This window comes from Somniosus microcephalus, chromosome 7 (genome assembly GCF_052327205.1).
Source record: "Somniosus microcephalus isolate GS21.2 chromosome 7, FLI_Smic_1.0, whole genome shotgun sequence".
Taxonomy (NCBI): domain Eukaryota; kingdom Metazoa; phylum Chordata; class Chondrichthyes; order Squaliformes; family Somniosidae; genus Somniosus; species Somniosus microcephalus.
This window is the reverse complement of record NC_140993.1, coordinates 107563928-107584950: the sequence shown is the minus strand read 5'-3', so window position 1 is coordinate 107584950 and position 21023 is coordinate 107563928. Positions and strand designations below refer to the sequence as shown.

Sequence of the window (21023 nt, the reverse complement as noted above, 5' to 3'; positions counted from 1 at the left end):
GAAAAGAGAGAGACTGGAAGAGTTTCAAAGTTGAACTTGTTGACTTGTATAGCCATCCTGCAACACAAAATAAATCAAAACTCACTTAGAATAAAGCAGTCACATAAATATTTAGAAGACCCGATTGTCTGCAGATCTATAGCAATGAGGTGCCTTGAGTCCAGGAGCCCTGCATACGAGTTTCTCAACTATTAGGCTACACCACTCACCAATACCAAGGTGGGTGGTAAAGGTTGCAATTTTAACACAGAATACATTATACTCCTGAAATCACGATCATAGATCGATCAATGTAAATGCTAATTCAATAAACAAGCAAAAACTGATCAACACCTTTAAAAAAAAACTGTCACAGCTCCCAAAAAGTTGACAGTTCAAAACTGCCCTGAATACAAGCCTATGGCATGTGAAGATAAGAAGTTAGTCATAAATGAAGTGTCACGAGCTTGTCATAAACTTAGAAAGCAGATATGCCCAACATTTCATCACTGTTAATGCAAGGGGAAAAAAACTAAGTACACAAAAGAACAGTAGTGGATTTAGAGATTACAGAAGGAGACTGTGAATGCTAAAGTCATGAGATTTATTTTTGAGGGGTGATAGGGCATGTGCCCTTGAGAAAATTTAGTGATAATTTTTGTGGCATTTTGCAGCCTACTGTAATCTGCCTTTTATGCCAAAAATCATTTCCTTTAGAAAGGTTACAGATATTTAAAATAGGAAAGTAGAGTAGTTGTATCCAACTTCAATACAATTCCTTAGATTGAGAATCTAACTGCAGGAACATAATGTTAATTTGTGAACTGAAACCTACAACACACACCTACAACAACTCCAACTTGCAGTACATGGTACATTGACAAGACAAAACGGACTCAACTATTGCATTTGTCCCTATCCGAGATCTCATGACAGGTCAGACGCAGTTGGGAGATTTCCTGGGTTTAACGTACAATGATGCAACTATTTTAAGTTATCTTTTATTTTAAATAGCCTCAGGAGGGACAAGGGTGAGTCAATATTATTGAAAGCCAACATCAAAATGGTGTTCCGATCAAAGGTCACGATATATTAATCTGTCATTTTCACTTTTAGTTGCTGACCAAATCTCTCCGCATTTCAAACATTTTCCGATTTTACACCTTAGATCATCAACGCTATAAATAACTGTGTGATTGCAGATGGCAAACAGCTACTTCAAGACAGAAATTAATTAATTTGAAATAAACAGGTTAACATCTCTGTTAAAGACAGAGAAATGTCATAAGCTCAATAAAAAAATGTTTTATTCATTCATGGGATGTGGGCGTCGCAGGCAAGGCCAGCATTTATTGCCCATCCCTAATTGAACTTGAGAAGGTGGTGGTGATCCACTTTATACAACTGAGTGGCTTGCTCGGCCATTTCAGAGGGCAGTTAAGAGTCAACCACATTGCTGTGGGTCTGGGGTCACATACAGGCCAGACCAGGTAAGGACGGCAGATTTCCTTCCCTAAAGGACATTAGTGAACCAGATGGGTTTTTACGACAATCCGGTAGTTTCATGGTCATCATTACTGATGCTAGCTTTCTATTCCAGATTTATTTAATTAACTGAATTTAAATTCCCCAGCGACCATGGTGGGATTTGAGCTCATGTCTCCAAATCATGAGTTCAGGCCTCCGGATTACTAGTCCAGTACCCTAACCACTATGCTATCATACCCCACAGAAATGAACACATTTGAAATAAACAGGTTAACATTTCTGTTAAAGACAGAAAATGTCATACAAACTCAATAAATGTTCCTCTGCTTTTACTGTCAACCATAATTCTGAACCTATATTGTTCTTTAATGCTGTCAAAAAGGTGTATTTTCTTGTACTGAAAATAAAAAATTACAAACTGCAGTCATTTTAAAAAAATGGACAAAATGTGGTCCGTAAGACCATCACAGGGAGCTGAATATTCAGCTCTCTGTCGATCCTAACTGACAGCATCAGTTTGCTACTTATTGATTGTCACTTTTCACATTTCCCAGTGGATGTTGACAATTCAAATATGGAATGTGTGGGTGCTCTCCCTCATGACTGCACAGTAACAAAGGGACCTCCACCAGAAGTGTGTAAATAAACTGAAAACAGCTTTCAAAATTACAAAACTGAACTGGGCAACACACGCATATAAAAAAAACAACAGGTCCACATCGCACATCACAACAGGACATTGTAGAAAATTCCAATATATGGGCTTCTCAATATATTTTAATTGAGGAAGTCCCATGACCATTCAATCCAAACCCCCTATTGAGTTTTCAAAGTCTGGGGCTTCCTTAAATGTCGTCACAGGAATATTTGAATAACATCAGTTAAATGCATTGACACCAAGTTACATCCCCATCATCTCATAAAAATGGTTGCAACAGTCTTAAAGAAAACAGACTTCATGTAAGACAACAGCTGGGCATGCCTCACAATGTTCCTTTGAATAAAATTAAGTTTTAAAAAGTTTTCAGCAGCTTATTTGTTATGTAACTTCTTGAACAAACTAAGTGAATACATCTATAACTATGATTCACAAAAACCATGTTTATCTTAAAACTTCTGCTTTGTGTTTGTGTGAAAAAGCAATATAAAATAAAAACAGAAAATGCTAGAAATACTCAGGTCAGGTATCTGAAGAGAGAAAAACAGAGTTAAGGTTTCAGGTCAATGACCTTGTGTCAGAACTGGAAAAACAACATCCAAATGGTTCTAACAGCACCACACCTCACTCGTGTTGGTTGAAATACACTGTCCCTGCAGTCAGTGGTCTATTGATCCTTTCAATGCACTTCCATAAACAGCTTTGGATAACTACTTTTTATGGGAGTGTAGATATCTGAATGCAGAGACACCAGGTAATTTTATGGACATCTAAATAATGTTACCAGGGCTAATTTTAGTTATATTCGTGGCAAACTGAATGGGGTACTAGATGAACAGAAATTTGGCATATGGATCTCTACCCATTTTTCTGACTAGTTAGGCCCACATTATGCCTTTTACTTGGTAAAATATACTGAATATTAATGGGCCATATTTTCCGATCGGAGGCTTCACGGGTGCGGAGGCCTGTGATCTGGAAAAAATCTACACACTTACCTGAGGGCTCCCGAGGTGCATATAGTTCCGATGCTGGGCCTCTCCAACTCCAAGTGCGCAGGGCCTACGTATCCCAGGGGCGCATGCAGGCCATGGGGAGCCAATCAAAGAAGGGAATCTCCCTTCATACACTTGACAGATAGACCTGTCAAATATATGAATGGAGATCACTCCAAAAACACTTTAAAACATTAAATACACTTTTTTTAAATCACATTTTTAAAATTAGTTGAAATTACAATAAATTAAATATTTTAAACAAAAATTTAATTTTTTGAAAAAAATTAAAGTTTTTCACAGGGCTAAAAATAAAATTACCTTTTTTTGAAGTATTTTTAAATGATAAATGAGTCAAAAAAAAATTTTAAAACTTTTTTCAACTCTTATCCTGGTAAAAGCAGGCCTTACCTCCACCCGCAAAGGCCCTTCTCCAGGGCAGGCGTCCGATCTGTCAAGACCATTCTTGACAGATCGGATATGCCGGTTTTCAGCGCATGTGCCGTGCATGCCAGAAACCGGCATTTCCAATGTCCCTACGGGTGTATACACAGCGCGTACACACCCGTAGGGATCGGAATATCCAGCCCAATGTTAGAGGACCAACTGCCTAGCTACATCCCTTTGGTGTCAGAGAGTGAACACTGAATAGGCTATCCTTATCAATTCTACTGGTCTGCATGGTTTCCCTCCACTAGCCAAACAGGGGTATAAGCATACATTAGAGACCAGATATAGTCTTCGCAGAAAACCAGTGCCAACAGTGAACTTTACTTAGAACTCCATTCGTCAACCAGCTATGTAGCCATGTTTGTCACTTGTTTGCCCCAACACAGATCAAATGTGACTATCAATCTAAACATGTGAACAGCTTATTCAGTTCTTGCTTTCAACAACGATATCTACATGAAATAAATCCTCAAATTTTCTGCATTAAGCCTTGGAGCTGTTGCAGCTCAAAACAGACGTAGCCTTCAAGAGGTAAATAGTTCGTCACAACAACTTAATTAAAGCTCTTGTAACCAAGACAACCTTTAAGAAAACAAAACTGACATTTACTTCAAAGATCTTTGTCTTCATACAACACAACATTAACATTGAGAAAGAACAAGCCTTATTAATTATTAAACAGATTACTTTCCTTTAATGTGAAGTACCATTTTGTTTTTCAAACTTATTCACATGGAGTATTCAGGTAACTGGAGAGGGTGACTTTCAAAACTGTCAACAAAAACAAAAGGCACTGAAGCTCTGCTATTCAACAAATTACAGAAAGGGAACTGAAGCGAGGTTCTCCATTCAAGTCAGGCTCATTCACCCATGCGAGTATCCAGGTTCTCCAAGATGCTGCGTGCCATCCGTGAGGCTATTCAGGAGTTAAAGAAATGTGACTGAATCTTTAGGTAAAGTAACACTGAGAAACTGTTTCCTCTTCCTTCTGGTATTCCATAGAATCATACTTCTCTGAGGAGGAGCAAAATGATGAGGTGGAGAGGGGCTGGGTGAGAACATGAGGTATTTTTCCTGCCATTCAAGATAAAATGCCACCAGTTCCAGGATCTTAGTCCAAATTGCAGAAGAGGCAACATTGCATGGAATCAAAATACAACGAATATATGTAACCATTCTATGATTCTATGTGTCAACGCAGAGTTTGTTTCATTTGGCACCAGAATGAGAGCTGTTTGCCAATTAAAAGTCTCACTACATATGACTAACAGAGTGTTCAGAAAATTCCTGAGATAAGTTGTTTGGTCAACAAATTATTCTTGTATTTGTACCATTGACAATACTGTATTATGGTACAACATGTCATCCCTCCTTGCCCTATCAAATTGTGGAAGCTTAAAAAAAACTACTTGCATTTATATAGCACCTTTAATGAAGTAAAACATTGCAAGGCGCTTCACAGGAGCATAATCAGACAAAACAACTTGTTTTCATTTCAAGTAATATCAATATTGACTTCCACTATCTCTGATCCTTTCTTACTTCATTTCCACCAAAGCTTTGTGACCTGTTGCAGTTCCTTCTTCTTTATTAACAGTCTAAATGTGCACTTTTGTTCCTTTTAATGGCTCATTTGCTCCAGGTAAAGTTCAAAGTACAATTTGAGGCATGTGGAAAGTTCACTGGGGCAAATTAAAAATAAAATGTGCCCTTTATCAAGTCCGTTGTAAACTACTTAAAATCATTTCCAATGCCAATTACAATTTACTGTTTGATTGTAATGTGCAACGGCAACAGTGATTGTTAACATTTTGTCCATCATTGCAGACATGGGCCAAAAAGATTATAAATTATGTTAGATCAACCCAAATAAATTAAAAATTTTGTGTTTTCTTTTTTACAGGTCATAATTCCCAACAGAATTCATTCATTTAGAGAGTTTGAGGATTTTGACTCAGCGACAATGAAGGAAGGACGATATATGTCCTGGTCAGGTTGGTGTCTTACTTGGTCTGGAACTTGCAGGTGATGGTGTTCCCATGCACCTTTTGCCCTTGTCCTTCTAGGTGATGGAGGTCGCGGGTTTGTTAGGTGCTGTCAAAGAAGCCTTGGTGAGTTGCTGCATTGCATCCTGTAGATAATACACAGCGCAGCTTCGGTACGCCAGTGGTCAAGGGGGTGGATGATTAGGATAGTGGGTGAAGTGCCGATCAGGCGGATTGCTTTTTCCTGGGTGGCGTTGAGCTTCTCGAGTGTTGTTGGAGCTGCACTCATCCAGGCTAATGGACAGTATTCCATTGCACTCCTGACTTTTAGGTGATGGAAAGGCTTTGGGGAGTTAGGAGTGAGCCATGGACCGCAAAATTCATAGCGTCTGACATGCTCTAGTAGCTATGGCATTTATGTGGCTTGTCCAATTGAGTTTCTGGTCAATGGTGTCTCCCCCCCCCACCGCCACCCCTCAACATGGTTGATGGCAGGGGGGAGGGGGTCTTACGATGGTAATGCCATTGAATGTCATGGAAACATAGAAACATAGAAGATAGGAGCAGGAGTAGGCCATCCGGCCCCTCGAGCCTGCTCCGCCATTCAATTCGATCATAGCTGATCATCCAAATTCAGTACCCGGTCCCTGCTTTCTCCCCATACCCCTTGATCCCTTTAGCCTTAATAAATATATCCAACTCCTTCTTGAATATATTTAATGAACTGGCCTCCACCGCCTTCTGTGGTAGAGAGTTCCACAGGTTCACCACTCTCTGGGTGAAGAAATTCCTCCTCATTTCAGTCCTAAATGGCTTACCCCTTATCCTTAGACTGTGTCCCCTGGTTCTGGACTCCCCGACCATCGGGAACATCCTTCCTGCATCGAGTCTGTCCAGTCCTGTCAGAATTTTATAAGTTTCAATGAGATCACCTCTCATTCTTCTAAACTCCAGCGAGTACAAGCCCAATCGACCCAATCTCTCCTCATACGTCATTCCTGCCATCCCAGGTATCAGCCTGGTGAATCTTCGCTGAACTCCTTCCATGGCAAGAACATCCTTCCTCAGATAAGGCAACCAAAACTGCACCCAATACTCCAGATGTGGTCTCACCAAGGCCCTGTACAACTGCAGCAAGGCATCCTTGTTCCTGTACTCAAACCCTCTCGCTACGACGGCCAACATACCATTTGCCTTCTTAACCGCCTGCTGCACCTGCATGCTTATCTTCAGTGACTGGTGCACAAGGACACCCAGATCTCGTTGCACTTCCCCTTCTCCCAATCTATTGCCATTTAGATAATAATCTGCCTTCCTGTTTTTGACACCAAAGTGGACAACCTCACATTTATCCACGTTATATTGCATCTGCCATGTTTCTGCCCAATCACCCAACATGTCCAAATCCTCCTGGAGTTTCTCGATATCCTCCTCACAGCACACACGCCCACCCAGCTTTGTGTCGTCTGCAAATTTGGAGATATTACATCTAGTTCCCTCATCTAGATCATTAATATATATTGTGAATAGCTGGGGTCCAAGGACCGATCCCTGCGGTACCACACTAGTCACTGCCTGCCACTCGAAAAAAGACCTGTTTATTCCAACTCTTTGCTTTCTGTCTGCCAACCAGTTCTCTATCCAAGTCAATACCTTGCCCCCAATCCCATGTGCCTTAACTTTGTGGTGTATGTGCCTTTAAGTGCAATTGTGGTGTATGTGCCTTTAAGAGCCCCAGGTGTGCGTAATGCCGGTAATTGCCACTTGGGCTATATAAGCCTGTGTATTGTGTATATCCTTTAGAACCCCCCCCCCAGACTTGCTTAGTAAATACCTATGAACCAACTCCTGTCTTCAGTGTCTTTATCTACACACGGACACTACAGTGGCGACGAGGTGGAAACGGACTTAACTGCAATTCGGCAGCACCTCAAGGACATCGATTCCTCCAGCATCCAGAAGACTCAAGGAAGTAATAGAAACTGTGGTTTCACCAGCTGGCCAAGCTGGTGGCAGGTACTGCGCTAATCCTTCCTGGGCGTCAGGCTGGGGCTCCAGCAGCGGGCTCTACAGCTGAGACAGGCAGCGAAATCAGAGGCAAGCAATAACAGACTGGGAGGGTGCACTCGGGAGACGGCCGGCGCGGCAAGCAGGTCAGCGTTTAGACCTCTGTCGGGAACGAGTCTCCAACAGTGAATAAACAGAAACCACAGTAAAACAGCGTTGTTATCGGTAGCAGCGGCGGGAAAGCGCAGGAAGCGCCATATCGTTGCTACAGAGAGAAAAAAAAGCGCGGGAAGCGCCATATCTTTTTTGAAATGCCTAAGTCTGGCAATATTGATGCTTTTGATAACGAAACAGAGCCTAACTTTGGCAATATTGATGTTTTTGATAACAAGATAGAGGATTGGACCACATATGTAGAAAGAGTGGAGGTGTTTTGCACCGCAAATGGAATAGAAGATGAAAAAAAAGCTTCAGTGTTTCTGGATCTAATGGGCGCAGAAACATACAAGCTGTTACGCAACTTAATCACTCCAGCCGAACCGATGGACAAGAATTTTGAGGAGATTGTTGATACCCTACACTGCCAATTCGAGGCAGGACTGGCAGATTCTCTGCAAGACAAATTCATCTGCGATCCCCTAAGTGTAGAAACACAAAAAAAGGTATCTTCTGGAAAAGATTTAACACTGGACAAGGCTTTCAGTGCAATAGGAGCGGCAAAGATACAGCAAAGGCCACAGGACTTCGGCACCCATGAAATGACACGGGGTTTCGAGAGATGTTATCGCTGCGGCAGATCCAACCATGACCAGAGGGATTGTTGGTTCAAAGAAAAAGCATGCAGGCGATGCGGAAAGATGGGACACATTCCACGTGTATGCCGATCTGAAAATAAAAAATCCACTAATGGGAAAAGAATCAATAAGGAAAAAGCACAGAAAGGTACAAATGATGACGGACAGTAGCTCCAAAGACCAGAAGAGCGATAGCGACTCCGGAAACAAGAGACTAAGCTCTCTCAAATTACATAATGTAATTGCCAATGAAGATTACCAGACCATTTGGGTTACCCTCATAATAGCAGGGTCCCCAGTTAAAATGGAGCTAGATACAGGATCAGCTCTAACCGTAATAAATCGACGAGATTACGAGAGGCTATTTTCGCATATACCTCTAAAAGACACATCCATTATCTTAAAAACATATACGGGGCAGAAAGTATACCCCAAAGGAAAAATAAAGGTGCCTGTGGTATACAACGGCAAAGAAATACAAAAGTTGTATTTATACATTCTACAGAGGTGGTCCCTTTCTCTAGGGGCACACCAATACAACATTGAATACAAAGGGTCAAAACAGCATGGGAATGCTGACGGTTTATCGTGCCTGCCGTTGCCAACGATAGAAGAGGCACCTCCAGTAGACCCAGTAGAGATATTCCACTCTACCATAGTGGAATGTCTACCAGTGACAAATTCTGCCATTGAAAGGGAGACCAGAAATGACCCTACTCTCTCTCGGGTCTACAATTTAACAATGAAGGGATGGCCAGCACATGGCGAACCACTGTTGCCAGCATTCTCGCAAAGAAGAGAACAGCTGTCAGTGTGCCGAGGAACCTTGATGTGTGGATCCAGAGTGGTGATTCCACCCAAACTCCAGGATAAAGTGCTAAAGGAGCTTCACGAGGGGCATCTGGGTGGAGTGAAAATGAAGAACCTAGCTAGGGCGTTTGTATGGTGGCCAGGTATCGATAGAGACATCGAAGACATGACCAAGAGCTGCCTAGGATGCCAGAAGGTCCAAAATGCTCCGCCACAGGCCCCTCTACATCCATGGGAGTGGCCCTCATCTCCCTGGCAAAGGGTGCACATCGACTTTGCTGGTCCATTTATGGGCTCAATGTTCTTAATCGCAGTTGATGCACACTCCAAGTGGCCGGAGGTAATAAAGATGTCCTCCACCACCACGGAAAAAACCATCACAGTATTAAGGACCATATTTGCCAGGAATGGGCTGCCGGAACAGATATGTTCTGATAATGGACCGCAATTTGTGTCCGAAGAATTCAGAAAGTTCTTAAAGAACAATGGGGTAAAGCACTACACGTCCGCCCCATACCATCCCGCCACCAATGGATTGGCTGAAAGGTTTGTCCAGACCTTCAAGAAGGCCATAAAGGCCATGGGTAATGAAGACATAAAACTTCAGCACAAGGTGGATAACTTCTTATTTGCATATAGGAATGCAACACATATGGTTACAAACCAAACTCCCGCCATGATGTTCTACAATAGAAACCTAAGATGCCGGCTGGATTTGGTCAAGCCCAACATCCGAAGGGACGTGGAGAACCGGCAGTTTCAGGGCATGAATGAAAGGCCAACTAGGGCCTTCCAGATAGGCCAACCGGTTTTGGCCCGGGACTACCGTACCGAGAAATGGCAGCCTGGAACTATCTGCACACGATTAGGACCACTGATGTATACCGTGGACATCGGAGACAGCATAATAAGGCGCCATGCTGACCAAATCATCAAGTCATCCGAAAAGGGACAACCTACACCACCACTCTATACATCTAACGATGAAGTAGAGATACCCATATCTACCTCCGATCCGGTGATACTGGAGCCCGATGAACCCGACCTTCAAGCCGAATCAGCCTTGCCAGAAGAACCTACTACACCACCAGAAACTACTACACCCCCGAGGCGTTATCCGGACCGAGTCAGGAAGCCTCCTGAGAGACTAACTTATAATTAATTAATACAGCAATGTATATTATTTTGCATATAACATGTAATTAATAATTACTTAAAATATGATGTACTAGTTAGCTAGAAGGGGAGGAATTGTGGTGTATGTGCCTTTAAGAGCAATTGTGGTGTATGTGCCTTTAAGAGCCCCAGGTGTGCGTAATGCCGGTAATTGCCACTTGGGCTATATAAGCCTGTGTATTGTGTATATCCTTTAGAACCCCCCCCAGACTTGCTTAGTAAATACTTATGAACCAACTCCTGTCTTCAGTGTCTTTATCTACACACGGACACTACAAACTTTACATGCTAATCTCTTAAGCAGGACCTTATCGAAGGCCTTCTGAAAGTCCAGATACACCACATCCACTGGTTCTCCCTTATCTATTTTACAAGTTACATCCTCAAAAAATTCCAGTAGATTAGTCAAGCACGATTTACCTTTTGTGAATCCATGTTGACTTTGTCCGATCCGGTCACTGTTTTCCAAGGAGAGGTAGTTAAACTCTTTCTGGTTAGAGATGGGCATTGCCTGACAATTGTGTAGCACAAATGTTACTTGCTACTTATCAGTCCAAGCCTGGATATTGTCCAGGTCTTGATCATGCAGGCATAGACTGCTTCATTGTCTGAGAAATTGTGAATGGAGCTTAACAATATGCATTCATCAGCAAACAGCCCCACTTCTGACAAGATAAGCTTGGTGCTGCTGCTGGCATGCTCTTCTACACACCTCATTGAACCAGGGTTGGTCATTAGGCTAGATGGTGATGGAGGAGTGAGGAATATGCCGGACCATGAGCTTTCAAATTGTGGTGGAATACAATTCTGTTGCTACTGATGGCCCACATGTGCCTCATGGATGCCCAGTTTTGAACTGCGAGATCAGTTCTTACTTTATTTCACTTAGTATGGTGGTAGTGCCACATGACACAATGGAGGATATCTTCAGTATGAAGATGGGAATTCATCTCCACAAGCACTGTGTGGTGGTCACTCCTACCAATACTGTCATGGACAGATGCATCTGCAACAGGTAGATTGGTGAGGACGAGGTCAAGTAAGTTAATCCCTGTGCTGGTTTTCTCACCTCCTGCCACAAGCCCAGTCTGGTAGCAATGTCCTTCAGGGCTCGGCCACATTGGTCAATGGTGGTACAGGAAACACTTTTTTTATCCGGCACCGACGGGACCGGTGTGGTGCCAGTTGATCAAAAAGTCTGGATTACATAGAGGTATACTTACTAAGGTACGAGAGCCCCATACACGGCCACAGATCCAGGCGTCCCTGTTGCATGGCAACAGGTGCAGGAACCCCGGTTACACGGCCACAGATCCAGGCGTCCCTGGTGCAGGAACCCCGGTTACATGGCCACAGATCCAGGAACCCCGGTTACATGGCCACGAATATGAAGTAAAACTTTCCTGAACCTACTCCTGAATTATGCCGGTTAAGAGAGATTTCCGGTTATTTAGGTGCCGGTAAAGAGAGAGTTTCCTGTACTACCAAGCCACTCTTGGTGATGGACATTAAAGTCCTCCACCCAGAGTATATGCTATGCCCCTTGCTACCCTCAGTGCTTCCTCCAAATGGTGTTTAACCATAAGCATCATAGGAATCCCTGTCATTGGTTGATCTGGCCCACGTGATCCCAGAGACAGTTGTGAACCGCACACATGCCTGGGATGCATGGGCCTTTACACAGGCATACGCCTGCAGGCCCAGGACCACAAGAGTCCGAAGCTCCAGAGCCATCAGGTAAGTACATAAGAAATAGGAGTAGGCCATTCGGCCCTTCGAGCATACTCTGCCATTCAATGAGATCATGGCTGATCTTCTGCCTCAACTCCAATCACCGGCTCTATCACCATATCCCTTGATGCCCTTACTAGTCAGAAATCTATCGACGTCTGTTTTGAATATACCCAATGACTGAGCCTCCACAGCCCCCTGGGGTAGAGAATTCCAAAGATTCACCACCCTGTGTGAAGAAATTTCTTCTCATCTCAGTCCTGAATGGCCTACCCTTCATCCTGAGGCTGCGGTCCCTGATTCTAAACTCCCCAGCCAATGGAAACATGCTCCCAGCATCCACCCTATCAAGCCCTGTAATAATTGTGTATGCTTCAATGATATCCCCTCTCATTCTTTGAATTCAAAAGAATACAGGCCTAGTTTACTCCATCTCTTCTGATACGACAGTCCTGCCATCCCAGGAATCAATCTCGTGGACATTTGTTGCACTCCCTCGATGGCAAGTATATCCTTCCTTAGGTAAGGAGACCAAAATTGTACACAGTACTCCAGGTGTGGTCTCACCAAGGCCCTATATAATTGGAGTAAGACTTCTTTACTCCTGTACTCAAATCCTCTTGTAATGAAGGCCAGCATACCATTTGCCTTCCTAATGGCTTGCTGCACCTGCACATTCACTTTCAGTGACTCATGTACAAGGATACCCAGGTCCCTTTGAGCATCTGCATTCCCCAATCTTTCACCATTTAGGAAATACTCTGCCTTTCTGTTTTTTCTACCAAAGTGGATAACTTCACTTTTATCCACATTATATTCCATCTGCCATGTTCTCGCCCACTCACTGAGCTTGTCGAGATCCCCTTGAAGCCTCTTCACATCCTCTTGACAACTGACACTGCCACCTAGCTTTGTAACATCAGCAAATTTGGAAATGTTACATTTAGTCCCCTCACCCAAATCATTGATATAGATTGTGAATAGCTGGGGCCCAAGCACCGATCCTTGCAATACCCCACAACTCACAGCCTGCCATCTTGAAAAAGACCCGTTTATCCCTACTCTTATTTCAGATTTCCAGCATCCGCAGTATTTTGCTATTATCTCAAAGAAGTCCAATAGGTTTGTCAAACAGGATTTCCCTTTCATAAATCCATGTTGACTCTGCCCAATCTTACGATTAGTTTCTAAGTGCCCAGTTATTGCATCCTTTATAATAGATTCCAGCATTTTCCCAACTACTGATGTGAGGCTAACAGGCCTGTAGTTCCCCGATTTCTCTCGTGCTCCTTTCTTAAATAGCCATTTAAGTAAAAGTAAGGTCTCTAGTTTAGAGTAAGTAGTGTGTAAGGTGAACTAAGGTCCCTAGTGTATTTAATATTCTTTAATTTAGAGGAAGTAAAGGGAGTAAATTAAGGGTAAGACATGGCAGGGCAGCTCGGCAGCGTGGAGTGCTCCTCGTGTTATTTGGGAAGTCAGGGACACTTTCGGTGTCCAGGACAAACACGTGTGCAGGAAGTGTCTCCAGCTGCAGCTACTCAAAATCTGCGTTTCAGATCTGGAGCTGCGGCTGTAGTCACGGTGGAGCATCCGCGAAGCTGAGATCTACGTGGATAGCACGTATAACAAGGTGGTCACACCGCAGGTAAAGAATGCACAGGCAGATAGGAAATGGGTGACCGCCAGACAGAGTAAAAGAACTAGGAAGGTAGTGCAGGAGTCCCCTAGGTGCATCTCCCTCTCCGACAGATTTTCCGTTTTGGATACTGCTGGGGGAGATGGTTTCTCTGGGGAATGCAGCAAGAGCCAAGTCTGTGGCACGACGAGTAGCTCAGTTGCACAGGAGGGGAGGAGAATGAGTGGGAGAGCAATAGTGATAGGGGATTCTATCGTAAGGGGAACAGATAGACGTTTCTGTGGCCGCAAACGTGACTCCAGGATGGTATGTTGTCTCCCTGGTGCCAGGGTCAAGGATGTCACTGAGCTGCTGCAGGACATTCTGAAGGGGGAGGGTGAACAGCCAGAGGTCGTGGTCCATATCGGTACCAAAGACATAGATAGAAAGAGGGACGAGGTCCTGCAAGCAGAATATAAGGAGCTAGAAAATAAATTAAAACTCAGGATCTCAAAGGTAGTAATCTCAGGATTACTCCCAGTGCATGTGCTAGCAAGAGCAGAACTAGGAGAATAGACCAGATGAATGCGTGGCTGGAGAGATGGTGTAGGAGGGAGGGATTTTAATTCCTGAGGCATTGGGACCGATTCTGGGGAAGGTGGGACCTGTACAAGCTGGACGAATTACACCTCGGCAGAACCGGGACTAATATCCTTGCAGGGGGGTTTGCTAGTGCTGTTGGGAAGGATTTAAACTAGTTTGTCAGGGGCTGGGAACCTAAGTGTGGCCCAGAAAGGAGAGAGACAGAGACAAAGCTGGAAGTGCAAGTTAGAAAAGTAGTCAGCAAAACTAGTAGGGAGCAGAAACAAAGGCCAACAGTAAAGAGGGTCAAAGTGCAGAAAAATATTAAACAGGCAAAGTTGAAGGCACTTTATCTAAATTCACGTAGCATTCACAACAAGGTGGATGAATTAATGGCACAAATAGAAGTAAATGGGTATAATGTAATTGCAATTAGAGACATGGTTGCAGGGTAACCAAAGCTGGAAACTGAATTTTCCAGGGTACTCAACATTTAGGAAGGACAGACAAAAAGGAAAAGGAGGTGGCGTAGCGCTGTTAATAAGGGATGACATTGGTACGGTAGAGATAAAAGATCTTGGCTCGGCAGATCGTGATGTAGAACTGGAATCAGTTTGGGGGGAGCTAAGAAACAGCAAAGGGCGGAAAACATTGGTGGGAGTTGTGTATAGGCCACCAAACAGTAGTGGTAGTGTAGGGCACAGTATCAATCAAGAAATTAGAAGTGCATGTAACAAGGGCAATATGGTAATCATGGAGGACTTTAATCTACATATTGACTGGGCAAATCAAATTACCACTAATGGTGTGGAGGACGAATTCTTGAAATGCATGCCAGATGGTTTCCTGGATCAGTATGTGGAGGAACCAACCAGGGAACAGGCTATTCTGGATCTGGTACTGTGTAATGAGAAAGGGCTAATCAATAATCTTGTGAAGAGGCCTTTAGGGACAAGTGACCATAATATGATTGAATTTTACATTAAGTTTGAGAGTGATGTAGTCCAATCTGAAACTAAAGTCTTCAATCTAAACAGAGGAAACGACAAGGGTATGAGGGACAAGTTGGCCATGGTAGATTGGGAGACTACACTAAAAGGTATGAAGGTGGACATACAATGGCTAACATTCAAGGAAATAATGCATAATTTGCAACAAACATATATTCCTCTGGGACATAAAAACCCAATAGGAAAAGTGATTCAACCATGGCTAACAAAAGAAATTAAAGCTAGTATTAAGTCAAAGGAGGAAGCTTATAAAGTTGCCAGAAAAAGCGGTCAGCCTCAGGATTGGGATCTTGTTAGAAATTAGCAAAGGGGGACCAAGAAAGGGAAAATGGAATATGAGCACAAACTAGCGAAAAATATAAAAACGGATTGTAAAAGCTTCTGTAGGTATGTGAAAAGGAAAAGACTGGCGAAGGTAAATGTAGGTCCTTTACAGTCAGAGATGGGAGAATTTATAATGGGGAATGAAGAAATGGCAGTGAAATTAAATAAATACTTACTTTCTGTCTTCATGGTTCATGGAGGAAGACACAAAAAAACTCCCAGAAATACGAGAAAAGCAAGGGTGTGGCAAGAATGAGGAACTTAGAGATTATTATAAGTAAAAAAACAGTACCAGCAAAATGGGACTAAAAGTCGATAAATCCCAAGGACTGGATGACCTACATCCTAGGGTTTTGAAAGAGGTGGCCATTGGGATAGTGGACGCATTGATTGTCATCTTCCAAAATTCTATAGATTCTGGAACAGTTCCTGCAGATTGGAGGATAGCAAATATAATCCTATTTAAGAAACGTAGTTTTCTTAAGGTTCGGAGGCGTTCACTGGCAGCAAGCCCCCGACCGCAATTTTCAGGCCATTATTAGTTAAGATAGGGACGTAATAAATGATGGTGAAAAATAAATCAATGCAGAGCAGATTACACTGGATATAGAAACTGAAATGAAATTATTAATTGGAAAATGAGGATAACCTGTACTTGAAAATATAACTTTAAGAGTTATGGAATAAAGCCAATTTAAAATACTGTATAATGGATTAGACTGTACACAAATTTAAATATATTTTAGTGTTTTATAGAATTGGTACAAATTGCATATTTTAATATAATTTTTGTAAAGTCTTTGACAATTTCATTTGACTAAAAAAAAATCAGCATTAATAATAATTCTGAACTGTGATGATATATTTGCTGTTAGATATCAAAAGTGGGGATTAAAATATAAGTAAGATGGAAGGGGAGAAAGAGGGGCATTGAGTTAAGTCCAACGAGGAAAAGAACAGTTAAATTTAGCAATGTGAGAACTGAATATGAGATTGTGAAATAGAAACAGATAGATAAGAGGGACAGATAGAGGGCGAAATAGAACTCGGGAGTGGTAGTTACTCCGTGATATACAGAGCGTTTTTGGTTGAAGCAAAATGCAGCTGCAGGACCAGCTGGTCACGTGATGGTGCTGCTGATATATTAGCATGTATGTATTTCTTGGAGTGAGTGTGGACATGTCATACATGCCCAGTTAAACCACTGAAAGAAATAAAAAGGAATACTCAGTGATTACTTTCTCTTTTTGGAACATGCAAAAGCATGAATGAACCATTTAACGATATATTCCTGACTAGGTGGTTGAATATTCCTTCTTATTTTTCATAGCATATTATTTGTTTGAATATACCACATTATTTGCTTGAATATGCCACATTATTTGATTGAATATACCATATTATTTGCTTGAATATACCACATTATTTGATTGAATATACCACATTATTTGCTTGAATATGCCACATTATTTGACTGAATATACCATATTATTTGCTTGAATATACCACGTTATTTGCTTGAATATACCACATTATTTGATTGAATATACCACATTATTTGCTTGAATATGCCACATTATTTGACTGAATATACCACATTACTTGCTTGAATATACCACATTATTTGCTTGAATATGCCACATTATTTGATTGAATATACCATATTATTTGATTGAATATACCACATTATTTGCTTGAATATGCCACATTATTTGACTGAATATACCATATTATTTGACTGAATATACCACATTACTTGCTTGAATATACCACATTATTTGATTGAATATACCACATTATTTGCTTGAATATGCCACATTATTTGATTGAATATACCACATTATTTGATTGAATATACCACATCATTTGCTTCAATATACCATGTTAGTTGCTTCAATATACTACGTTATTTGCTTGAATATACCACATTCTAATGACTTACAACTGTGAGAGACAAATACACAGAAGCAGGCAGTGATGCACACTGATAGAGAAAGGGGATAATTTTAACATCACCCACTCTGCAGGAGCAGGCAGGTTTGGGTGAGATGACCATTTTTCAACCCACCCAATATTGCACTCCACTGAAGCATAAAATTGGGTGGGGTTAAAAATCACTTAGAACATAGCAAATAAGTACAATCAGACATGGGATGCCCTACTTGCACCCAGTGCTGTCAGGCCTATGCCTTCTGCCTCCTCCTCTCATTACTGACTGAAACTAGGGTTTCACCAATGAGCCCAAAATTACAATGCCTCAGTTCTGACAAATCCCAAGTTCCTTCTCCACAGCTGACCTTTACATTTTCCCAGAATAATGAGCAGTGATGGAAATTGTTCCCCAAACCCCAGTAAATAATCCCAGGATACCACGTAATATATAGAACAACAACAAAAAACGCTGGAAATACTCAGCGGGCCAGGCAACATCCGTGGAGAGAGAAACAGAGTTAACATTTCAGGTCGAAGGTCCTTCGTCAGAACTGAGAAAAAAGCAGGAAATGAAACAGGTTAAAAAAACTCATCCTTTGTTTCTTTACCTGTCCTATTACCATCTCGTCTCGCCTTGAATATCTCTTAATGTCTCTTCACCCCCCACAGACCTTCCCTTTTGTTCTTTCATCCCCTCCCCCATTTCCCAGCCCCCAAACTTGCTTTTTAATCTGTTTCATGAACTTCAATGAATTTCGAGCTCGGCACGATGCTGAGCTATTTTTCCGCCGCCTTCATCTCCGTGCCCACTTCTTTGGCCAGGAGCCTTCCCCTCGCACAGCTGACTTTCTCCCGCTTTCAGAATTCTCGTTCTACCTGGACCCCTCCCTCTGGCCTCTTTACCCACTAGATCTTATCATTGCTAACTGCCGCCGCGACATCGGCTGTCTCCATTTCTCTGCTCCCCTCACTCACTCCAACCTACCTCCCTCTGAACTTGCAGCACTCCATTCTCTCAGATCCAACCCTGACATTGTCATTAAACCTGCTGACAAGGGTGGTGCTGTTGTTGTTTGGCGAACCGACCTCTACCAAGCGGAAGCTGAACGCCAACTCTCCGACACATCCTCCTACCTCCACCTGGACTATGACCCCACTACCGAACATCAAACCACCGTTTCCAAGACTGTCACTGACCTCATCTCCTCTGGAGATCTTCCCCCCACGGCCACCAACATCATAGTTCTCCAACCCCACACAGCCCGCTTCTACCTCCTTTCCAAATTCCACAAACAGGACTGCCCTGGTAGACCCATCGTTTCACCCTGTTCTTGTCCCACGGAACTTATCTCTTCCTATCTCGACTCTATCTTTTCGCCCCTTGTCCAGTCTCCTCCCACCTACATCCACGACTCTTCTGACGCCCTCCGCCACTTTAACAGTTTCCTGGCCCCAACCGCCTCCTTTTCACCATGGACGTACAATCCCATCCCCCACCAGGATGGCCTGAGGGCGCTCCGCTTCTTTCTTGAACAGAGACCCAACCAGTCCCCATCCACCACCACCCTCCTCCGCCTGGCTGAACTTGTTCTCACATTGAACAACTTCTCCTTTGACTTCACTCATTTCCCCCAAATTAAAGGTGTTGTTATGGGTACCCGCATGGGTCCTAGCTATGCTTGCCTTTTTGTGGGATATGTGGAACACTCTTTGTTCCAGTCCTACTCAGGTCCCCTCCCTCACCTCTTTTTCCGGTACATTGATGACTGTATCGGTGCCGTTTCCTGCTCTTGCCCTGAACTCGTCAATTTCATTCACTTTGCCTCCAATTTCCACCCTTCCCTCACCTTCACATGGTCCATCTCCAACTCTTCCCTTCCCTTCCTCGACTTCTTCATCTCCATCTTTGGGGATAGGTTATTGACCAACATTCACTTCAAGCCCACTGACTCCCACAGCTACCTGAACTACACTTCCTCCCACCCCGCCTCCTGTAAGGACTCTATTCCATTCTCCCAGTTTCTCTGTCTCCGCCGCATCTGCTCAGACGATGCTACCTTCCACACCAGTGCTTCCTACATGTCTTCCTTTTTCCTCAACCGAGGATTCCCCTCTACCGTGATGGACACGGCCCTCGACCGTGTCCATTCTATCTCCCGCACTTCTGCCCTCACTCCTGCCCCTCCCTCCCGGAACCACGATAGGGTTCCCCTTGTCCTCACCTTTCGCCCCACCAGCCTCCACATTCAACGGATGATCCTCCGCCATTTCCGCCACATCCAACGTGATCCCACCACCAAACGCATCTTCCCCTCCCCTTTCAGCATTCCGTCGGGACCGCTCCCTCCGAGACACCCTAGTCCACTCCTCTATCACCCCCAGCACCCCTTTCCCTTTGCCTGGTACCTTCCCATGCAAGCGCAGGAGATGTAACACCTGCCCTTATACCTCCCCCCTTCCCACTGTCCAGGGCCCCAAACATCCCTTCCAGGTGAAACAGCGATTTACTTGTACTTCTTGCAATCTAGTATACTGTATTCGTTGCTCACAATGTGGTCTCCTCTACATTGGGGAGACCAAACGCAGATTGGATGACCGCTTTGCGGAACACCTCCGTTCAGTCCGTAAGGGTGACCCTGAGCTTCCGGTCGCCTGTCATTTCAATTCACCGCTCCATTCCCACTCAGGCGTCACCGTCCGTGGCCTCTTGCATTGTTCCACGGAAGCTTAGCGTAAGCTTGAGGAACAGCACCTCATCTTCCGATTAGGCACTTTACAGCCTTCCGGACTCAATATCGAGTTCAACAATTTCAGATCATAACCTCAGCCCCTATCATATTTTTATATATTTTTTATCCATACTTTTGGTCTGTGCCTTTTCCTTCTTTTTTTCTCTCACCCACATGGCAGCTGTCTTTCACTCTGCCAGCACATTTCACACTTCATCTAGAGCCATCCTTTGTTTCTTTACCTGTCCTATTACCATCTCGTCTCGCCTTGAATATCTCTTAATGTCTCTTCACCTCTCACAGACCTTCCCTTTTGTTCTTTCATCCCCTCCCCCATATCCCAACCCCCAAACTTGCTTTTTAATCTGTTTCATTTCCTGCTTTTTTCTCAGTTCTGACGAAGGGTCTTCGACCTGAAATGTTAACTCTGTTTCTCTCTCCACGGATGTTGCCTGGCCTGCTGAGTTTTTCCAGCGTTTTCTGTTGTTAATTCGGATTTCCAGCATCCGCAGTATTTTGCTATCATATTAGTATGTAATATATGGAAGTTGACTTATTCAGCATCCCTGATGTTATCCTCTACCTGGCATAAACAACCCCAATTGTTATAAAAAAATATATTTTCTGATTCACTGAGCAATGCCACACCATATATGTATTGTTAAAAATCTTGTTTAAGTGCGCAATTTCTGTTATCACAATTCAATGTCCTACTTTGATTGACCCCAAGACCACATTCCACTGCTGCCAGACTCTGG

At 43.2% G+C, this 21023-nt stretch overlaps 1 protein-coding gene across 1 annotated transcript in view; it reads right to left on the bottom strand.

Annotated features, from left to right (window-relative positions):
• trappc9 (trafficking protein particle complex subunit 9) overlaps nucleotides 1-21023 on the bottom strand; it is a 1276086-nt gene that overhangs the window by 580875 nt on the left and 674188 nt on the right. The window contains exon 20 of the mRNA XM_085993951.1: nucleotides 15-57. Within this exon, the coding sequence (XP_085850077.1) occupies nucleotides 15-57 (43 nt within the window). The remainder of the gene's footprint in view (nucleotides 1-14; nucleotides 58-21023) is intronic.